Here is a 16183-nt window from a genome sequence, read left to right as displayed (position 1 = left end):
GATTTGGTGGTTTGGCATCTGCGTTAGTAGCATCCGCAGCAAAGCTTATCTCTGTTCCAACCCCATTGAGATTCAGTGATCGGGATCACTAAGCTTGTTTCAAAATATGGCTACATTGCCTCGATTCGGACAAGTATCTTGAAGCTGTGTAGGATAAATGATGAAAGGGAATTTTACCTGACGCAGGAGACGTTGGAATTGGGCCCCAGAAATTGTATGTGGCATAGAAAGCTTGCATTCAGGACGGGGGCTCATAAGTCTCTATAGGCGCATGAACAGAAGCTAGGCTCACACGGAACTTCGGGAAAAAAATATCATACCGTTCGGAAGGTACAGTACGTAGTACTTGGGACTGTTAGAAGAAGTGCTAAAGAATTCCCATTACGATTATGCAAATGCAGCTAGGCTGTACCTGGATGTACTGTACATCTTATTTATAAAGATTATCAAAGCAGCGAGAATAGGAAGCAGGGGCCTGATGTGCACATGACACCTCTGGGGTGCTGCCATAGCTCAGCAAGTGGGCGAGTCTCATTCCAAAGCTCCATAGGGCTTTGCTGCCATGCATTTGCCAAATGGTAAGATAAATTGACTCATGTGCCCAAATGTCACGTCATGCTCGCCACCTGGTTCAAGGAATGCATTGGCTGTGCCGAAATAAGCAATAATTGGCCATCCCGTCAAGCATGTCCACTCATGCTATGATGCAGAAAAGGAGTCGGTTTTTCATTCAGGGATCCAACGCAAACATGTGCTTCCCAAGCATCAATCTGTGTAACGTGTAAGTGTACATGAGGCAAGGTGAGACAACAACGTCTGCAGACGAACACCTTGTACAGAAGGTTGTGAGAAATTCTGACTCTCTGCCCAAATTAGCGAGTGTGGTTCGGAGGTACTGGACGAAGAGTAGACAGGTCAGTACATGGACGGAGGGTCTAAGCTACGGAGAATCCCTAGTCTTACTTGGACCCGTGCGGGGTTTTTGATACCTGGAGCTAAAGTAAGTAGGCAAGCATTGCACCTCCATAGTCTGAGCCAAGCGAAGTGAGCAGAATACTACAGAAACAGACACTGCATTCAGATTCTCCTGCATTCTCCTGCCCAGTGGCAAAGTCGGGCCTTCACTGCTTCCGGACCTGCAGATCTCCAGGTCGGTCTTCTTTTCCACTCTTCTGGCGCTCTTTTCCACTCAGGAGTAAAATGGACCTTTGGACGCATAATCAGGCAAAAGCAAAGAGATGCTTGGGGAGGGAGGGATGGGAATTTGTCCAGTCTCCATCCGTGGGTCGGCCGTACTGCCGAATTGAGGGAAAGAGGCGGAAGATCCCTGGTTGAATCCACCCAACGGAAAGCCCCGAATTTGAGCCAGGGAAGGTGCGGGGTAACTTTAGTCCTGGACTCCTGGGTGGACTCCTAGAATCTATTCCTCATACGGAGCACACCACTTTACACCTACCATCATTCCTGGCAGCGATGGTGTCTTACTCTTGACTTCGTCAACTAACTTACCCACTCTCAGACCCTGGGCGAAATTTCTGCGCCATGCACCACCGTATCACTCGCTCCGTCTTTAGGTCGGTTCTCTTAGCCAATGCAACACAAATAAACAAATGAGAATCCGGGGGTGGATCCCCGGCTGGGTCAACACTGGTGGCCGCTAATTGTTGGTTCGTCCACCATTGAACTCAAATCAATTGCTACTCACAACTTGAATGCTACCCACTTTGAAGTAGCTGGGGTCCTACTCCAGCCTCCGAGCAGTACGCGATTCTCTATCCCCCAATCCTTGAGTTGTCTAACTTCCGAATACAGATCGCCGCTGCCGCCATCTTCCGCCAGCCGGACACCCTGGAAAGAGGCAATCAAGATTGTAGCCACTTCGCAGAGCGGGAAATGGGCCTGTCATCAAATCGTTGGTCCAGAACGACCATCACACTGACGATCCTTCCTAGCTTTCCCAGGCACCACCCCCTCTTCGTCCTAAATTGGGTCAATCATGGAGGAGAGCCTTGGTCCTTGCAATGACACGATCCATCGGAGCAGCAAAACCTTCCCCTGGTCGAAATTGGCCTCGGCCCCCGTGCCGTGGTGCACATGTGAGGATGTACATCGGATTTCTCTCTCTATATAAAGGGCTACTCTTGCAGCTTCCTTGACCACCAGCATCGATACATTCTTTAGATCGCCTGTCTCCTCCAGCAATCGGACTTGAGCATTCGTTTGGCCTACACAGTCTAATATCTATTACTCTAATCCACCGTCGTTCTCATCGCCAAAATGAAGTTCACCAGTGTTCTCTTCACTCTCGGCCTGGCCACCAGTGTTTTCGCCAACCCTACTAAGGTTGTCCGTGAGCCCAGCCTCGTTGAGCGTGATGTCGCCGCAGTGACCAGCGTTCTTGCCGACATCGAGACCAAGGTCAAGGCGCTTGATTCTGCCATCAACAGCTACAGCGGTGGAGACCCCTCCAAGGTCGAGTCTGCCTCGAGCGACTTGGTCTCAACTATCAACTCGGGTACCAGCACTGTTACCGGCGGCGACGACCTTAGCTCCACCGATGCTCTTGAAATCCCTGGTCCTGTCCAGGACCTGACCAAGGACGTTCAGACTGCGGTCAACGACCTGATCTCGAAGAAGGACCAATTCGTCTCGGCTGGTGCTGGTGCCACTGTCTACCAGCAGCTCCAGAAGCAGTACACTGCTGCCAAGAGCCTGGCTGACGCCCTCACTTCCAAGGTTCCTGACTCCCTGTCTAGCCTTGCCAGCTCTCTGTCTGCTGGTATCACCGATGCCATCCAGAAGGGTGTCGATGAGTACAAGGATGTCGCCACTAGCTCTGGCACCGCTTCCAGCGCTACTTCCGCTGCCTCTTCCGCCAGTGACAAGACCGCCACCAGCGCTGCTTCTTCCGCCACTGAGAAGAGCGAGACCACCGCTGCCGCTGCGACCACGAGCGACTCTGCTACCACTGGTGCTCAAACCTCGTCTCCCGTGATTCCCACCTCCGCCAGCGCCTCTGCTACCCCCTCCAGCTCCAGCACCCCCTCTGCTTCCGCCAGCTCCACCCTCTTCACTGGCGCTGCCAACTCTGACCGCTTCAGCTACGTCTTCGGCGGTGCTGCTGCCGCTGCTGCCGCCATTGCTGTTGCCTTGTAAGGGGCACCATCGAAGATGGCCCGAGCCTGCAATGGATAAACGATTGTGAAGACCCAAGTGCAACGGTTATCGACAAGTGCGATCATGAAAAGATATGGGCTGGCCATGTATATCTATTCACCGTTGATTGATTTCAGCCCGGGACTGTGGCTTAATGTGTTTGGTTTTTGGTTTGCCTTAGTTTCTGCTGGGTTATTTAATTGGTTGACAAATGTAATATGGTCTCAGTACAACGAAAACACAATGAATTGTTTAAACAAAAAGGAATTCCATAAACGTCCTACCTCTCATTGGCCCCTAGATCATTTTCTGAGCAGAGTAGTATGCTCTTGTGGATCTTCCTCAATGGTTGCCCAAATAGCGGATGATCAGATTCTGCTGCCCACCAGCCCAGCAGAAGCAACCTTCATGTCCGGAGTAAGTTACCCACTATGCCTCATCGACCCTTGTATGGTTGCCTCCCGCCAGAAGCAGCAAGTTACACTCCGATCAACCGCAAAATGTCACCCATTAGCGCGGATCGCCATCCCCTCCCATCACTACTCAGTACCTCGTGCATGCTCGGCTACTAGACGCGGGAAGTCTAAGCCGCCCTGTAGCCCGACCGCTGCAGGAAGCTTTTTGCTTGCTTGCTTGCTTGCCCTCGCGCATTGTATTTCCGAGGGGGAAAAAGTTAGCGGGTCCGTGCAAAAAGTAAACAACCATGGCGTGAGGTACGCGAGGTAAATCACGAGTACATACAGTCCCCAGGAAACTTCACCTGACTAGCTACTACGAGAATATGTCTGACACAGCTTACTAAATCACAGATCAGGCGCCCTATGAAAAGCTTTACATTCATTCACACCACAGCCTGCTAGGATTTACGGGAAATGTAGGACACCGACTTTCATGCAACCACATTGGGCAAACCCCGCGAGGGGAATCGCAAGTAGCAGCATGCTTGATTGATGCCCGCTTGCATCTTGGTACTTTTGGAAGATAGCAAGGACACTCGCCCCCTCGGGGTTTTGGAAAGAAACTCGCGAGGGGGGTTGGTTGCCGGTGCTGGGAGGTCTATACCACTACCGAGTACCGTGGAGGTTGATTTTGGGGGTTGAGATGCTGCCTACCTACATTATAGCAGGATGATCTCGTCTCCAAGAAGGATGGGTTGATGAGGGGAGGAGGAGGAAGAGGAAGAAGAAAGGTAGGGAAGTGGTGGGGCCATTTAATATGGTGGCTGGCAGTGGCAGCTGGAGGGTAAGAACTAGTCGCTTTTTGGGAATAGTGTGAGGGGCAAGAGGGAGCGGAGGGAGCGTAGGGAGCCATCCTTGGCGTGCTCTGATCGGTTGTTGTTTGTGTGACCAATTAGAAGGTCATCGAGGGTTCCAGAAGGGCCATTCCACTGCTCCAGAGACATTCTGTTGTCCAATTACTGCTGCTACGCCAGCTTCGTCCCCGCGACAGCCCCAGCATACCGCGGACTCGTCGCGGAGAAGAACATATTCCCCGCAACCGCCGCCACCATCGCTCGCGCATAGACCAGCTGCGCCGCGGACAACACTCCCGACTGTTCCAGGCGCAGACACTCTGCGCTCATCCGATCTTCTACGTCCCGAATCATTACTCTCAATACCCTCGCAGCTAGAGCGTCATCATACTCATCCCCGCCCATGAGCCCACGCACTACCCTGACAGCATTAAGCACCACCTCCCCGGTCTCCGCTTCCGCCCGGACCTCCTTCGCATACGAATACAGATCATTCGTGAGCAACAAATGCCTCGCGCACAAGGCTTTCAACCGCTCTAACGCCCGAACATCCTCGATCGCAGTCCCGCACGCGAACCGCACCGTCTGGAGAATCAAGTCGGCCCCGAAATCCTCCAATCCATGCGAGAGATACTCCGCCAACGACCCGAACGTCTTCGGCCGCTCGCGCTGCGTAGCTGATCCCCAGGATATGATCTCATCGAGCAATCGCGCTCCCTCGTGAGGGTCCTCCGTTAGTACCTCCTTGGCTAGGATATCGTAGGCAAGGTAGTCCGCTGTGGAGCCTTGTTGATTGTGCGAGACTGCGCTGCGAGGGGGGATACCCTGAGAAGGGGTTTGCGTGTCGACTGCATCGTCATGGAGGAAGAGGAGGACGTAGGTTTTGGCGAGGAGTTGGATCCTGGTGGTGTTGCTTAGCGGGACGAGGTTGACGGTGTAGGATACTGCCGTGTCGATTAGTGTTCTTGTGCGGGCGGTCTCGAGGGTCAGAGGGGTTGAGTGGGAGGTGCTGATGGTTTGCAGGTATGTAGTTGCTGCTGCTTCGGCTTGACGCCAGTGTTTGGACTGGAGAGCGATGGGGAGAGAGGTTGGCCATGGGACGCGGTGGGAGGATGGGTGGATGGGGGTAGCGTGATGGTCTTCTTGAGCTCGTGCGAAGATCTCTGGTCGGATGATTGAGAAAGAAGTCGAGGGTGAGGGCGGAGCTGGCGGTTTGGAGTTTGCAGGATCAAAGGCGTGCGAGATTGGACGGAGTGCTTGTGGTGATGGTGCTGGTGGTGGTGTGGTGTCCAGGCTCTTCTCGGAGGACGTTTGTGTGTGTAGTCGTCTTCGAAACTGTGTGACGATGGTGCTTGCTTGGGTGCTTGTTGCGCGATGCTGTGGTATTTGAGATGTTGGGGAGAGAAGCAGTCTGGGGCTATCGGCATGTCGCGTCAAGCCTCGGAGAAGACGACGCGTCGCCATTGCGCGTTCTTGAGGGCCTTTAGAATTTCGGAATAGTGCACTGTACCTAGTAAGCTTCCTCCGGATTCTCCAACGGCAGTAAAGCGGAAGATAGCGTCGAAGGAACAATCACACCCCAAAGCTGCTATCAAAAGTGATGGACTGTGGAACCGAAACAATGATGTCAGCTAGTCGCTCGAGTCGCGGAGTTCCTTTCCGGTTGTCTCCCACCCGCTTCGGAACTCCGCGTCGCCGCTAACTTCACAGCACCAACAACCATTTCCATGCAAAACCAACATGGCAGGCCCAAGGCCCTCCAAATCAAACAGGCGACGACAGCCGCCTCCTCCTCCGCGGAAAAGGACCTGCAAAGGCTGCACCAAGTCCAAGATTCGTTGCGGTCTCGAAAGACCTACCTGTTCTCAATGCAAGTCTCGCGGGCGCAAGTGCGAATACTCCACTGATCCTGAAACTTCACACCCTACTACTCAGACCGAAGACGTAGCTATGCCCATAGCTTTACCATCTTATTTTGTATTTAACAGCAGCCCCGCAAGCGTTACGTCGAGTCGAGAAAGCAGGCATCGACCGGAGGGGTCACCGAGAGACCAGCAACCGCCTGTCGACTTCACCAAAATCGACCTGGTCCCTGCTTCTGGGGCGGAGAGTATTCGAGATCGCTGGCTTCGGCCATACATTCTCCCACCACCGGAGCGAGACGAGGTTCCGAAGGTGTATCATCAATTTACACTACAGTACATCTCCAGGATCCTGGCCACCTATCCCCGCTTCATGCTGAAGGACCACAACGTACCTCCTATCATTCATCCGTCGCAAGTGTCTGGTGAAAGGCTGCCACAGGCCTTAGCCAACTGCTACAGTCTCGTTCGCATGTGGGAGAATGCTGTTCCAGGAAGTGAAGTCATGGTCATCAACATGATCGAAATGGAGATGGAAAGGTTGTTCAGCGAGGTATGCCTACCGAGGTCTGTTCGTACGTAACGCACATTAATCAAATCCTGATCCCAGCTTCCAAGCCAACACGACTATAGCCTTCTATCCACTTTCCAAGCTTACCTGATCTACTGCGTCATGTTATATTTCTCTCCGCGACCGGCTGCCCCAGCCGCTGTCACCGACAGAGTCATGATCACACTCATGGAACTGGCCTTCCGCACGGCTCGCAATGGCTTCTTCTGCGTGGCCGAAGCATCCCATTCGCGACCTAGCTGGGAGTCGTGGATAGTGGTAGCCTCGAAACGTCGTGCCATCTTTGCCATGTACCTCCTCAGCAGTGTTTACAACGCCGACCAACTCTTGCCAAACTTCATAGCCGACGAAGTCGGGAGTGCTTTTGCTCCAGAGGGCAGATCGTTGTGGGAGGCGCCCGACCGGAAGACGTGGGAACGGGAGTATGACCGTCATTTGTTGACCTGGGAGGATGGGATGCTGGAAATCTCAGAGCTGTGGCGATCCGCGCGTACGGGAACAGTCGAGCAGAGGGAGAGGATTGAGAGGTGGCTGCAGGCTGTGGATGAGTTTGGGATGTTACTGTTCGGAGTCACTACGCATATTCATGGGTGTTGATCTAGTGACGCACATCAACCGCTGACGGCCATACGGGGGCCCCGCCCCTGTCTCGGAACTCCGAGGATGGCCCACCTTACTGATCAGCCACGACTGGGCACCTATATATTGCCATCGTTAACCATTCTCAACCCAGCCTATACACACATTTCCTAGACCATTGACTCAAGCTACAAGGCGCACACCTATCCTCAAGAATGGCATCCACCTACTCGACAAACCACACCCCCAGCGTGCTCCGCACGCACAACTGGCGCACCCTCGCCAACTCCGCGCCGTACCTCCTCCCCCACCTCGATCACCTCCAATCCACCACCCGCAACCTCAAAATCCTGGATATCGGCTGCGGACCAGGTAGCATAACCATCGACCTAGCCCGCCGTCGCCCAACCGCCCAAGTTACAGGCCTGGACTCCTTCGCCGACCCACTCCCCACCGCGCGGCAGCTCGCCGCCGCCGAAGGTCTCACCAACGTCACCTTCGCCGTCGGCGACATCCACGCTCTGGACTTCCCCGACAACACCTTCGACCTCGTGCACGTCCACCAGGTCCTCCAGCACATCGCCGACCCCGTCCAGGCCCTGCGCGAGATGCGCCGCGTGGCCAAGCCCAACGGCGGGATCGTCGCCGCCCGCGAATCCAGCATCCACACCTGGTACCCGGCGAACCGCGGGATCGAGCTCTGGGACCGTCTGACCCGGGCGCTGGCGCAGCGCAGCGGCGGGAACCCGCACCCCGGGGCGAGGATCCACGTGTGGGCGGAGGCGGCGGGCTTCGCGCAGACGCAGATCCGGAAGAGCACGGGCAGCTGGTGTTTCAGTTCGGCGGAGGAGCGCGAGTATTGGGGCGGCTCCATGGCGGAGCGAGCGCGCCACTCGGGGTTCGCGGACCGGGCGGTGGAGAGTGGGCTGGCGACGAGGGAGGAGCTGGCGGTGGTGGTGGACGGGTGGCGGGAGTTTGTGGCGTGTGAGCAGGGGTGGTATGGGATGCTGCATGGGGAGATTGTTTGTTTCAAGTGAGTTCTGTGGTATGTTGCTGGCTATGTCGGTCCTTGGCTTCGATGAATGGGTATCAGGGAGTGCATGCCACTTGGCTTGCAATGAGGATTTCTCAGTCCTCCGTTCGATATATACAAACTAGTACAAATAGATCGCCATCCACTAAATGCATATACGCATCCAGTGTAGTCACGCACATAAAGTTGGCCGAGAGCAAAAGCAGTATGGATGGATCATCATCCGCCACACAGCGACAGCCAATGCATACAGTGAGACCGAAAGGAAAGGCCCGACGTATGGCTGTTTATCCCCAGCACAGCCCAGCTTCAGTCTCCATGTACGCAAATCCAATATCAGCCCCGCCGAAATCACAGAGCCAGATCGTAGATCCGTGATGACCGTATCAAAAGCTCATTGCCCATATACATTATTATCAATTTGTAATATATGCAATGTCCGATATGGTGTAGTGGCTAACATCGCCGTCTCTCACACGGCAGCCGGGGGTTCGATTCCCCCTATCGGAGTTATATATAACAGAATGTTATATATTATATATTTTGCTCTTTTGTTGAAACAGGTCCCAGCACCTTTTTGCGGATCTTTCTCATGTCTATGACTTTTAGAGTTTGGGGGTCGATGCCACAGGAGGGGATGAATATTCATCGAATCTGGAAGGTGCAATGGTCGCCTGCCCCGGGCCCCGCCCGGCCCGCCGGCGGTGTCTAGTTCTTTCCGGTTTAGGCAATATAGCACTACGCAGTGCCGTGGACCAGTGACTTCAGTTACTACCTTTTTCTAAGCGGTAGAGCAAGTGAGAGTATGACCTGCAAGAATTAAAGGAGAAGTACGGAGTCGACGTTAGTTAATTCAAGTTCTATGCTGATCGTAAGACCGCATGTATGACTTTGAGTTGCTGTCAAGGTAAATGATCATATGCGAAAAAGTCACGATAAGGCCCTCCCGGTGGAGGTAAAGTATGCGCCAAGAAATCTCCGACAACAGCAGGACCCCCCAAATCACTGGTCCCTCTACTCACAAGTACACGGTATAGATCGATCACCGAGATCAAGTCCTAGATCAACTAATAAGCTTAAAGTAACACGTCCCAGTAAGCCAATGAAACTCTGGACGAAGCGGATGACTACATTGCTGCATCACCGCCTCTGATTCGATGTGACATCACCATTTGGCTCCGTCATCGCCGCGATACCAATTCTCAATTCTACTTATTGTAGACCACAGCGTAGAATTACCTGGGCCTGATTCAATGCGCTCCTCTCTTGGATTATTTCCAGACTCACACAGTGCCTTTCCAAAATGCAGACGATCAAGAACACAATTGCCGAAAACTTCGGCGGGCCGTCCCATGAGCTCGCCGAGCACAAGTTTAGCTTAGAGGAGGTTCCCGACCTCAGTGATAAGGTAGCGGTTGTGACGGGCGGCAGTGAAGGTACAGAGCAAGCTCGATGGGCCCCTTCAACTCGCACTTCGAGAACATAATCATGTACTAACCAAGATGGCCAGGCATCGGCTTCGGCTGCACCCACACGCTCCTATCCAAGAACATCGCCAAGCTGTTCGTCACATCGCTTCGCAAGGAGGTCGCCGACGATGCGCTCGCCGCCATCGAAGAGGAGTTCGGCCCGGAGAAGCGCAAGCGCTTCATCTGGCTGCAGTGCGACCTGTCGGACTGGGAGCAGACGGCGCACGTGGCGGGGGAGATCGCGTCGCAGACGGACCGGATCGACATCCTGATCAACAACGCGGGGCGGGGGATCATGAGCCGGCAGCTGGCGCCCACCAACGGGATCGACCAGCACATGGCGACGAACCACATGGGCCACGTCGTGCTGACGTCGCACCTGCTGCCGACGCTGAAGAAGACGGCCGACGCCGGCCACACGGTCCGCATCGTCAACCTCTCCTCCAACGTGCACAGCAGCGCGCCTGCCGACACCGAGTTCGCCTCCGTCGAGGAGCTGAACCGCGAATACGACCCCAACTCCCTGTACGGCCGCAGCAAGCTGGCCAACCTCCTGCACGCCAAGTGGCTGAACCAGCACCTCCGATCCACGCACCCCAACATCATCGTCAACGCGACGCACCCAGGCGTGGTCGACACGGCGCAGACGAACGTCCATATCCACGAGGCGTTCCCGCTGCTGGGCTACGGCATGTCGCTCGGGCTGAAGCCCTTCCGCAAGACGCAGTTCCAGGGCGCCGTCTCGACCATGTACGCGGCCACCGTCGCGACGGAGGGCGGCCAGTTCATCTGTCCGCCGTGCATCGTGGAGAAGGGCAGCGACAAGGCGAATGACATGCAGCTGGCTGATCGATTGATGAAGTTGACGGCTGAGGTTGTGGAGAAGAAAACTCGCTCGGAGAGTAGTGCCAAGGGGTGTCCTTTCAAGGAGGATTAATTGTAAGATATTTGTAACACTTAACGCAATTGGGATGACATTTGGCCTATGAAATCGGGGAATGACTTACCTTTTTGTAGCTGTATAGTAGTCAAGCTGCGGAAGAGGAAGTCATATATCCCCTATTGAGGTGTAAGCTGTTTACTGCATCATGTGGGTGAGTGGATAAGCATCGACCAGGGGCTTATGTTGTGCAATGCACACGAGTCAATTTGACTATCGACCTCACTCCGAACCGTCAGTAGACATCCATCTGTAGGTATCGAGGATGTATCTTGAAAGTTCAATGCAGCAGACAGGGAAATCCGCCGAGAAGGCTGGGGCGAGAAGCGGACCAAGCAAGTGTGCTTCCCAGTGTGATGAATTCCACGCAAATTCTCGATCTGGGAGTCTAGTCAGATACGAGAGAGGTCAATGCTTACAATTGACAAGGACATGATGAGACAACGGGGAGTTGTGCACAAAATCCGATAAAGAATTCTTGAGTCAGGGAGGTAGTGTTGTGTGTTGCAGTGGGGAGTCTGCGATCAGCAGCGGGAGTTAGCGTAGGCAGCCACTGCAGTCCACTACAACAACTCAAAACAGCAACCACGAGGTTGAGCTTGAAGCTAGTAACATTAGACCATCTTAATAAGAGGATTCTGCCACAGGAACTCAACTATCTCTTCTGTTCGACTTTCCCATACGAGTCCCGCGATGATGACTAGATACATACTGTACGCAAACCATCGCAGCACCTGCAGCTCAGGCTGCAACGTGCAGGAACAACATCTCAACAAATACATTCGTCAGAGATAAGGTCTTGCATGCCTGGATCGGCACGAGGCCCCGTCGATCTTATCTGGTGCAGAATCTGAGGAATGCAAGGTACTGATTTCCGTCCACCCTGAAGGAACTGACTACGATTGGCATTCGAAAGACAAATGCCGCATGCCACAGGACATCACAAGCAGGAGAGATTGGCACACCTACCCAAGAAGTGTGCACGATCGTATGGATAAGCTTTGACTGTTTAGACACTTTGAGTTTGAGTTACGCAGTACCATCCACAGAAAGCTAAGCTACTGCCTGCATGAGACCACAAAAGATATCGTCATACGTAAGGTGGCACATGGTGTCCGCGGCCCCCTCCCATCTCCCAAGCCTGATTGTTTACTCCCTAGACCGAGCCAGCACCGTGACTGGAGACCAGTTGTAAATGATCTTCTCCTTCTGCTGCGTCGCAAGGCACTGGAGAGCAACCTCTTGCTCGGACACCGACAACAGAATGTCCCCGGACAGTCCTCTTTTAATGCCCTGCGTCAACTCGCGCAGGGCTAGAATGTAGGTCCGGGTGCACAGGTCCATCAGAGGAGGGGCGAACCGGCCGTGGTCGGACTCGACGATCTCCAGATCCTCCTTACGCATGCGATCGGGGAGCTCGGAGACCCAGCTAGAAGAACAAGTCAACATAGATAGGGTTGTGATTCTGGTAGGAGGACGCACATGTAGTTGAGGTCGACCCGCCGAAACAAGTCGCTCATCCGCGCAGCGGTCTCCTCCGCCACGCGGCCCTCCGTGACCTGGTTGTGCAGGTCCGCGTCTTCCCACTGAATGTAGCCCCCTGGCTCTGTGGGTGGCTGCGAATTAGCATGACATTTCGATGATGTGGGGTCAGCAGTGGGTCATTTGAGCTTACTTAGGAGTTGCTTGGTCTGGCGGATCAGGGTAGCTGTCTCGCCTTCGCGTACATTGCTCGCCCACATCCGCAGATGCACCACATCATATTGTCCCTCCAGGGAAGGTGGTAGATCAGACATCAGGTCTATCACGCTGAACGTCATGTTCTTCGCCCACAGCCCAGAGGGCGGGTACTGTTGGTCACTACTGTCGAGGCCATGCAGTTGCACGGTGGGCGGCAGCTGTCTCGACAGGTCAAGGAGCCAGGTTCTGTGCATATTGTGAGTAGAGGATTCAGTTTGAGCAATTCATCATGTTACAGACCCCGTGCCGCAACCTAGGTCGGCAATTTTCATGTCATTGCGGACTGGAATCTCAGGATGTAGCTCGTATCCCTTGTGGAATTTCCACAGGAGATGCTGAGCATCCAATCTGTAGTATATTCAGCACCCGCCAAGTCTGTGTGACCTTCATCGCAAGAGTATAATAAGTAGAGAGACATCTAAGTGGTTACCTTACGGAGTCCGTGATGCTTCGTCCGAGGATGTAATCGTCCGCCGGAATCATGGCGCTCCCCATTGTCGCTTACGTTGATCTGGTGAGTTGATCTAGATAGGTTGAAGATCGAGCATATCGAGGTTAATACGTGATGGTCCAGATTCTCAGGGTCCATCGAGACTTTTATAGTTCCTTCTCGGTGATTTAGGCTTGGGGATTATCCGCATCGGAATATCGTCTGCGAACTGTTTAACTGCAAATCGACCGACACGGAATCGAATGAGATCATAAAATAGCCGGTCTGTAAGGTCCGTTGTTTGTGACACTACCGAGAAATCGAAGTCGAAAGCCATATTGAGCGTATTCTGCTGGCGAATCCAATGATGGTTTGACATGGAATGGTGCTACTATTCGCATCCGCTCGGATAGCAGGAATGAGATCTTCAGGATCGGATCTTTCTATTTAGAACGAATAGAAAAGATACCAAGAATCTGAACAAGCAATAGTAGATTTGCATATGAGATCCCCGTATTTGATGACGTCTTGGGCTTGCGATAGAGTCACTCCTGCCTCTGCTGACAGGGAGTGCCGCTGCTCGCACATTCCGACGCCGGGATCCTGGCATGTTCGCACAAAGTCAATGTTGATAGTGCAGCCGTTCTGGCAGTAATAGTTTGAGCATAAGCCACTTTCTGGCTCTCCCACTGCTGCCCATGTCTAATCATGGTTGGAAAATTCGTCTTGTGCGAAACCACTTTAGTCCGAAAGACAACGGAACAGGCAACTGAGAAGTCGCTCGTTATTTGTTGCTAGTACATCGCCTTCGAGGACGCCGATGATCACACACTCGCTGCTATTGCTTGATCGCTGGGATGTGTACTTCTGCACACGGCTGACCTCTCACGAACGCAAGAGAGTACGTAACAATCCCCGAGATGAGCTCACATAGTGGTGTCTCAGAGCCGAACCTGTTTATCGGAGCTCGGATTTATTCTGCTCAATGTCCTGGTACGTTGCTCTTGCATTACCTGCAAACACGTAAGAGATTGGCGCGACTCGATGATCCAGATCTTGCGATCTTCAAAAGGCCCATGGCCATGGCTCTGCGTTACACAGAGATTGGCTTGGTCACAGTCGAGGTTACACATCATCTCGCATGCTAGCCTGAATCTGCAGGCGGAGATGATGTCTGATCGGCGAGTCCGATGCTGCTGCAGAACAAGTATGGCTAGCTTGGGATGATGCAATAAAAGCAAGATAAATATGAGACGCAGCGAATCATGCTAGCGATCGGCCGTACTTTGCTTTTTCTCATATCATTTGTATCGACCAATCATCGCAACAAGCACAGCCAATGCAATGTGATATCAGACCGAATTAGCCACTCTGCCATGTGAGTACGCCGATATCTGCATTCTTCAGCTGAGCCTAGACCAGCGGGTCAATCACCTGCGGCTTTCCAATGAACCACAGATTTTCATTCATTAAACAGTGCTTATTGAATAGAGTGAGTGTGAGGACGAAGTGCTCATGAAACCTATAAATTTCTTCCAGTGGTGAGTACCAAAGGGTCTTTGATTCTACAAACGTCCCCCGCACAATACTGACCTAAATTGAGAGCTTTGCTACCGATTTCCAAAACCACTTGTCTGTGTCCTTTTGAATAGTGTCCTTGGTGCATCTCAGAAAATATGAGCTTCAGCCGCACTGCCATAACTCTTACTCCGGGAACGCCCGACACTCTCGAGAGAGTGGTTGAAGTACTGCGAGCCCACAAGAGTGATGACTATTATGCATATGAGCGAGAGGGGAAATGGTACCTGGGCATCGGCAATCACTCGTCACTCATAGTTGACCCTAAGGGGGAGACGGCGACAGTCTCCGCCGGTCCTCACAGAGAATCGCACCCGATCACCAGTCCGTTGGCGGATGTCGCAAGAGACTTTGTGTCGAAGCACGCCAATGACGCCCGCAAGGTATTCGGATATGTCGGGTTCAACTACGCGGCACATGCGCGCGGTATCCCGTTTACGGCCGGTCGATGGCCGCTTGTGAGCTTGATGGTTCCACGCATTGAGATATCGTTCTCGCCAGACAAGGTTAATCTGACGGGGAATGACAACGAGGAAGTAAAAGAATTGGCTGAGCTGATCAACGGTGCCACCAGCGTTGATCCTACACCAAATCAAAGTATCAACACGCAAGACTCTGCGGGAGAGTACCTGGCTCGCGTCGAAGCCGCGCTGGCGGAGATCGCTGAAGGGAAGTATACGAAGGTCATCCCTTCACGAGCCGTGGAAATTGCCGGGCGAGCGGACATGCCGGCTACCCTGCTTTGTGGTCGACGCTGCAATGCACCCGCACGGAGCTTTTCCCTGAGCCACGGGGGCTACCAAGCAACCGGTTTCAGTCCCGAGCTCGTGATGTCAGTCAAAGGGGGGAAAGTGACCACTGAGCCGCTGGCTGGAACGCGATCGCGCAAGGGCAAAGACACTGAGGTTGAACGCTTGAGGCAGGAATTGCTCAACGATCCCAAGGAGATTGTGGAGCATGTAATCTCCGTCCGGGAAGCGATCGACGAGCTGAAGCGACTCTGTCTAGAGGATACAGTCAGTGTTGAGGACCTGATGTCAGTCCGACCTCGGGGCAGTGTCCAGCATCTCGGGTCTACCGTGACTGGCTTCCTGAAGCCGGAAAAAGACCCCTGGGACGCCCTCGACGTCCTCTTTCCTTCTATCACTGCATCTGGAATACCGAAGCAGGCGGCACTGGAGGGAATCCAGCGCCTCGAACATCGTCCTAGGGAGTTGTACTCGGGTGCCGTTCTGATGATCGAAGGCAACAAGACCCTTGAGGCAGCTCTTGTTCTCCGAACTGTCTTCCAGGATCAGAGTTGTCAGTGGGTGCAGGCTGGTGCTGGTGTCATCGCGCAATCGACCCCTGCGCGCGAACTCATTGAGACTCAAGAAAAACTGGCGAGCATAGCTCCGTTTGTGGTTAGCGAGATTGAAGAATAAGAGGACATCGATCGAGACCGTCAAGGGTGGCTCTGGTCAGAAGCCAGGATGTCATTATTGTTGCTGTCCAGATCCAGCGGTTTCTTTTCAGTAGCAGAGATAAAAATCAAGAATTCGTCTGGTGGCTGAGAGTGGTAGGTTGAAGATCA

The 16183-nt window shown here is 53.4% G+C and overlaps 7 protein-coding genes and 1 non-coding gene across 8 annotated transcripts; 6 read left to right on the top strand and 2 right to left on the bottom strand.

The window, feature by feature from the left end:
* Positions 1-1811: 1811 nt before the first annotated feature.
* BO86DRAFT_103042 (cell wall mannoprotein 1 family protein) lies at positions 1812-3419 on the top strand. Its single transcript, XM_025665877.1, has one exon. It carries the CDS (start codon positions 2278-2280, stop codon positions 3154-3156), a length of 879 nt encoding a protein of 292 aa, XP_025527138.1. The 5' UTR covers positions 1812-2277; the 3' UTR covers positions 3157-3419.
* Positions 3420-4559: 1140 nt separating this feature from the next.
* Positions 4560-5978, bottom strand: BO86DRAFT_389711 (uncharacterized protein). Its single transcript, XM_025672208.1, has one exon. It carries the CDS (start codon positions 5870-5872, stop codon positions 4580-4582), a length of 1293 nt encoding a protein of 430 aa, XP_025527137.1. The 5' UTR covers positions 5873-5978; the 3' UTR covers positions 4560-4579.
* A 158-nt stretch (positions 5979-6136) lies between these two features.
* BO86DRAFT_363418 (Zn(II)2Cys6 transcription factor domain-containing protein) lies at positions 6137-7741 on the top strand. The gene is made up of 2 exons (XM_025669969.1): positions 6137-6823; positions 6881-7741. The coding sequence occupies exons 1-2, from the start codon at positions 6149-6151 to the stop codon at positions 7436-7438; spliced, it is 1233 nt and encodes a 410-aa protein (XP_025527136.1). The 5' UTR covers positions 6137-6148; the 3' UTR covers positions 7439-7741.
* Positions 7457-8587, top strand: BO86DRAFT_103033 (class I SAM-dependent methyltransferase). Its single transcript, XM_025665876.1, has one exon. It carries the CDS (start codon positions 7636-7638, stop codon positions 8455-8457), a length of 822 nt encoding a protein of 273 aa, XP_025527135.1. The 5' UTR covers positions 7457-7635; the 3' UTR covers positions 8458-8587.
* Positions 8588-8891: 304 nt separating this feature from the next.
* Positions 8892-8963, top strand: BO86DRAFT_t152. Its single transcript has one exon. It is a non-coding gene; the product is annotated as a tRNA-Glu (tRNA).
* A 731-nt stretch (positions 8964-9694) lies between these two features.
* BO86DRAFT_410319 (retinol dehydrogenase 12) lies at positions 9695-10859 on the top strand (the record flags this gene model as incomplete). The annotated part of the gene is made up of 2 exons (XM_025674492.1): positions 9695-9889; positions 9964-10859. The coding sequence occupies exons 1-2, from the start codon at positions 9757-9759 to the stop codon at positions 10857-10859; spliced, it is 1029 nt and encodes a 342-aa protein (XP_025527134.1). The 5' UTR covers positions 9695-9756.
* A 1080-nt stretch (positions 10860-11939) lies between these two features.
* BO86DRAFT_102959 (class I SAM-dependent methyltransferase) lies at positions 11940-13278 on the bottom strand. Its single transcript, XM_025665873.1, has 5 exons — positions 13033-13278; positions 12843-12950; positions 12538-12788; positions 12345-12468; positions 11940-12291 (listed from the first exon to the last, which is right to left on the bottom strand). The coding sequence occupies exons 1-5, from the start codon at positions 13095-13097 to the stop codon at positions 12012-12014; spliced, it is 828 nt and encodes a 275-aa protein (XP_025527133.1). The 5' UTR covers positions 13098-13278; the 3' UTR covers positions 11940-12011.
* A 1217-nt stretch (positions 13279-14495) lies between these two features.
* BO86DRAFT_389707 (putative salicylate synthetase) lies at positions 14496-16157 on the top strand. Its single transcript, XM_025672207.1, has 2 exons — positions 14496-14564; positions 14626-16157. Exon 2 carries the CDS (start codon positions 14709-14711, stop codon positions 16032-16034), a length of 1326 nt encoding a protein of 441 aa, XP_025527132.1. The 5' UTR covers positions 14496-14564; positions 14626-14708; the 3' UTR covers positions 16035-16157.
* The last annotated feature ends 26 nt before the right edge of the window (positions 16158-16183 follow it).

The sequence above is a fragment of the Aspergillus japonicus genome (genome assembly GCF_003184785.1).
Source record: "Aspergillus japonicus CBS 114.51 unplaced genomic scaffold BO86scaffold_28, whole genome shotgun sequence".
Taxonomy (NCBI): Eukaryota; Fungi; Ascomycota; class Eurotiomycetes; order Eurotiales; family Aspergillaceae; genus Aspergillus; species Aspergillus japonicus.
Note: the sequence above shows the minus strand (reverse complement) of the source record. Positions and strands in the feature narration are given on the sequence as shown.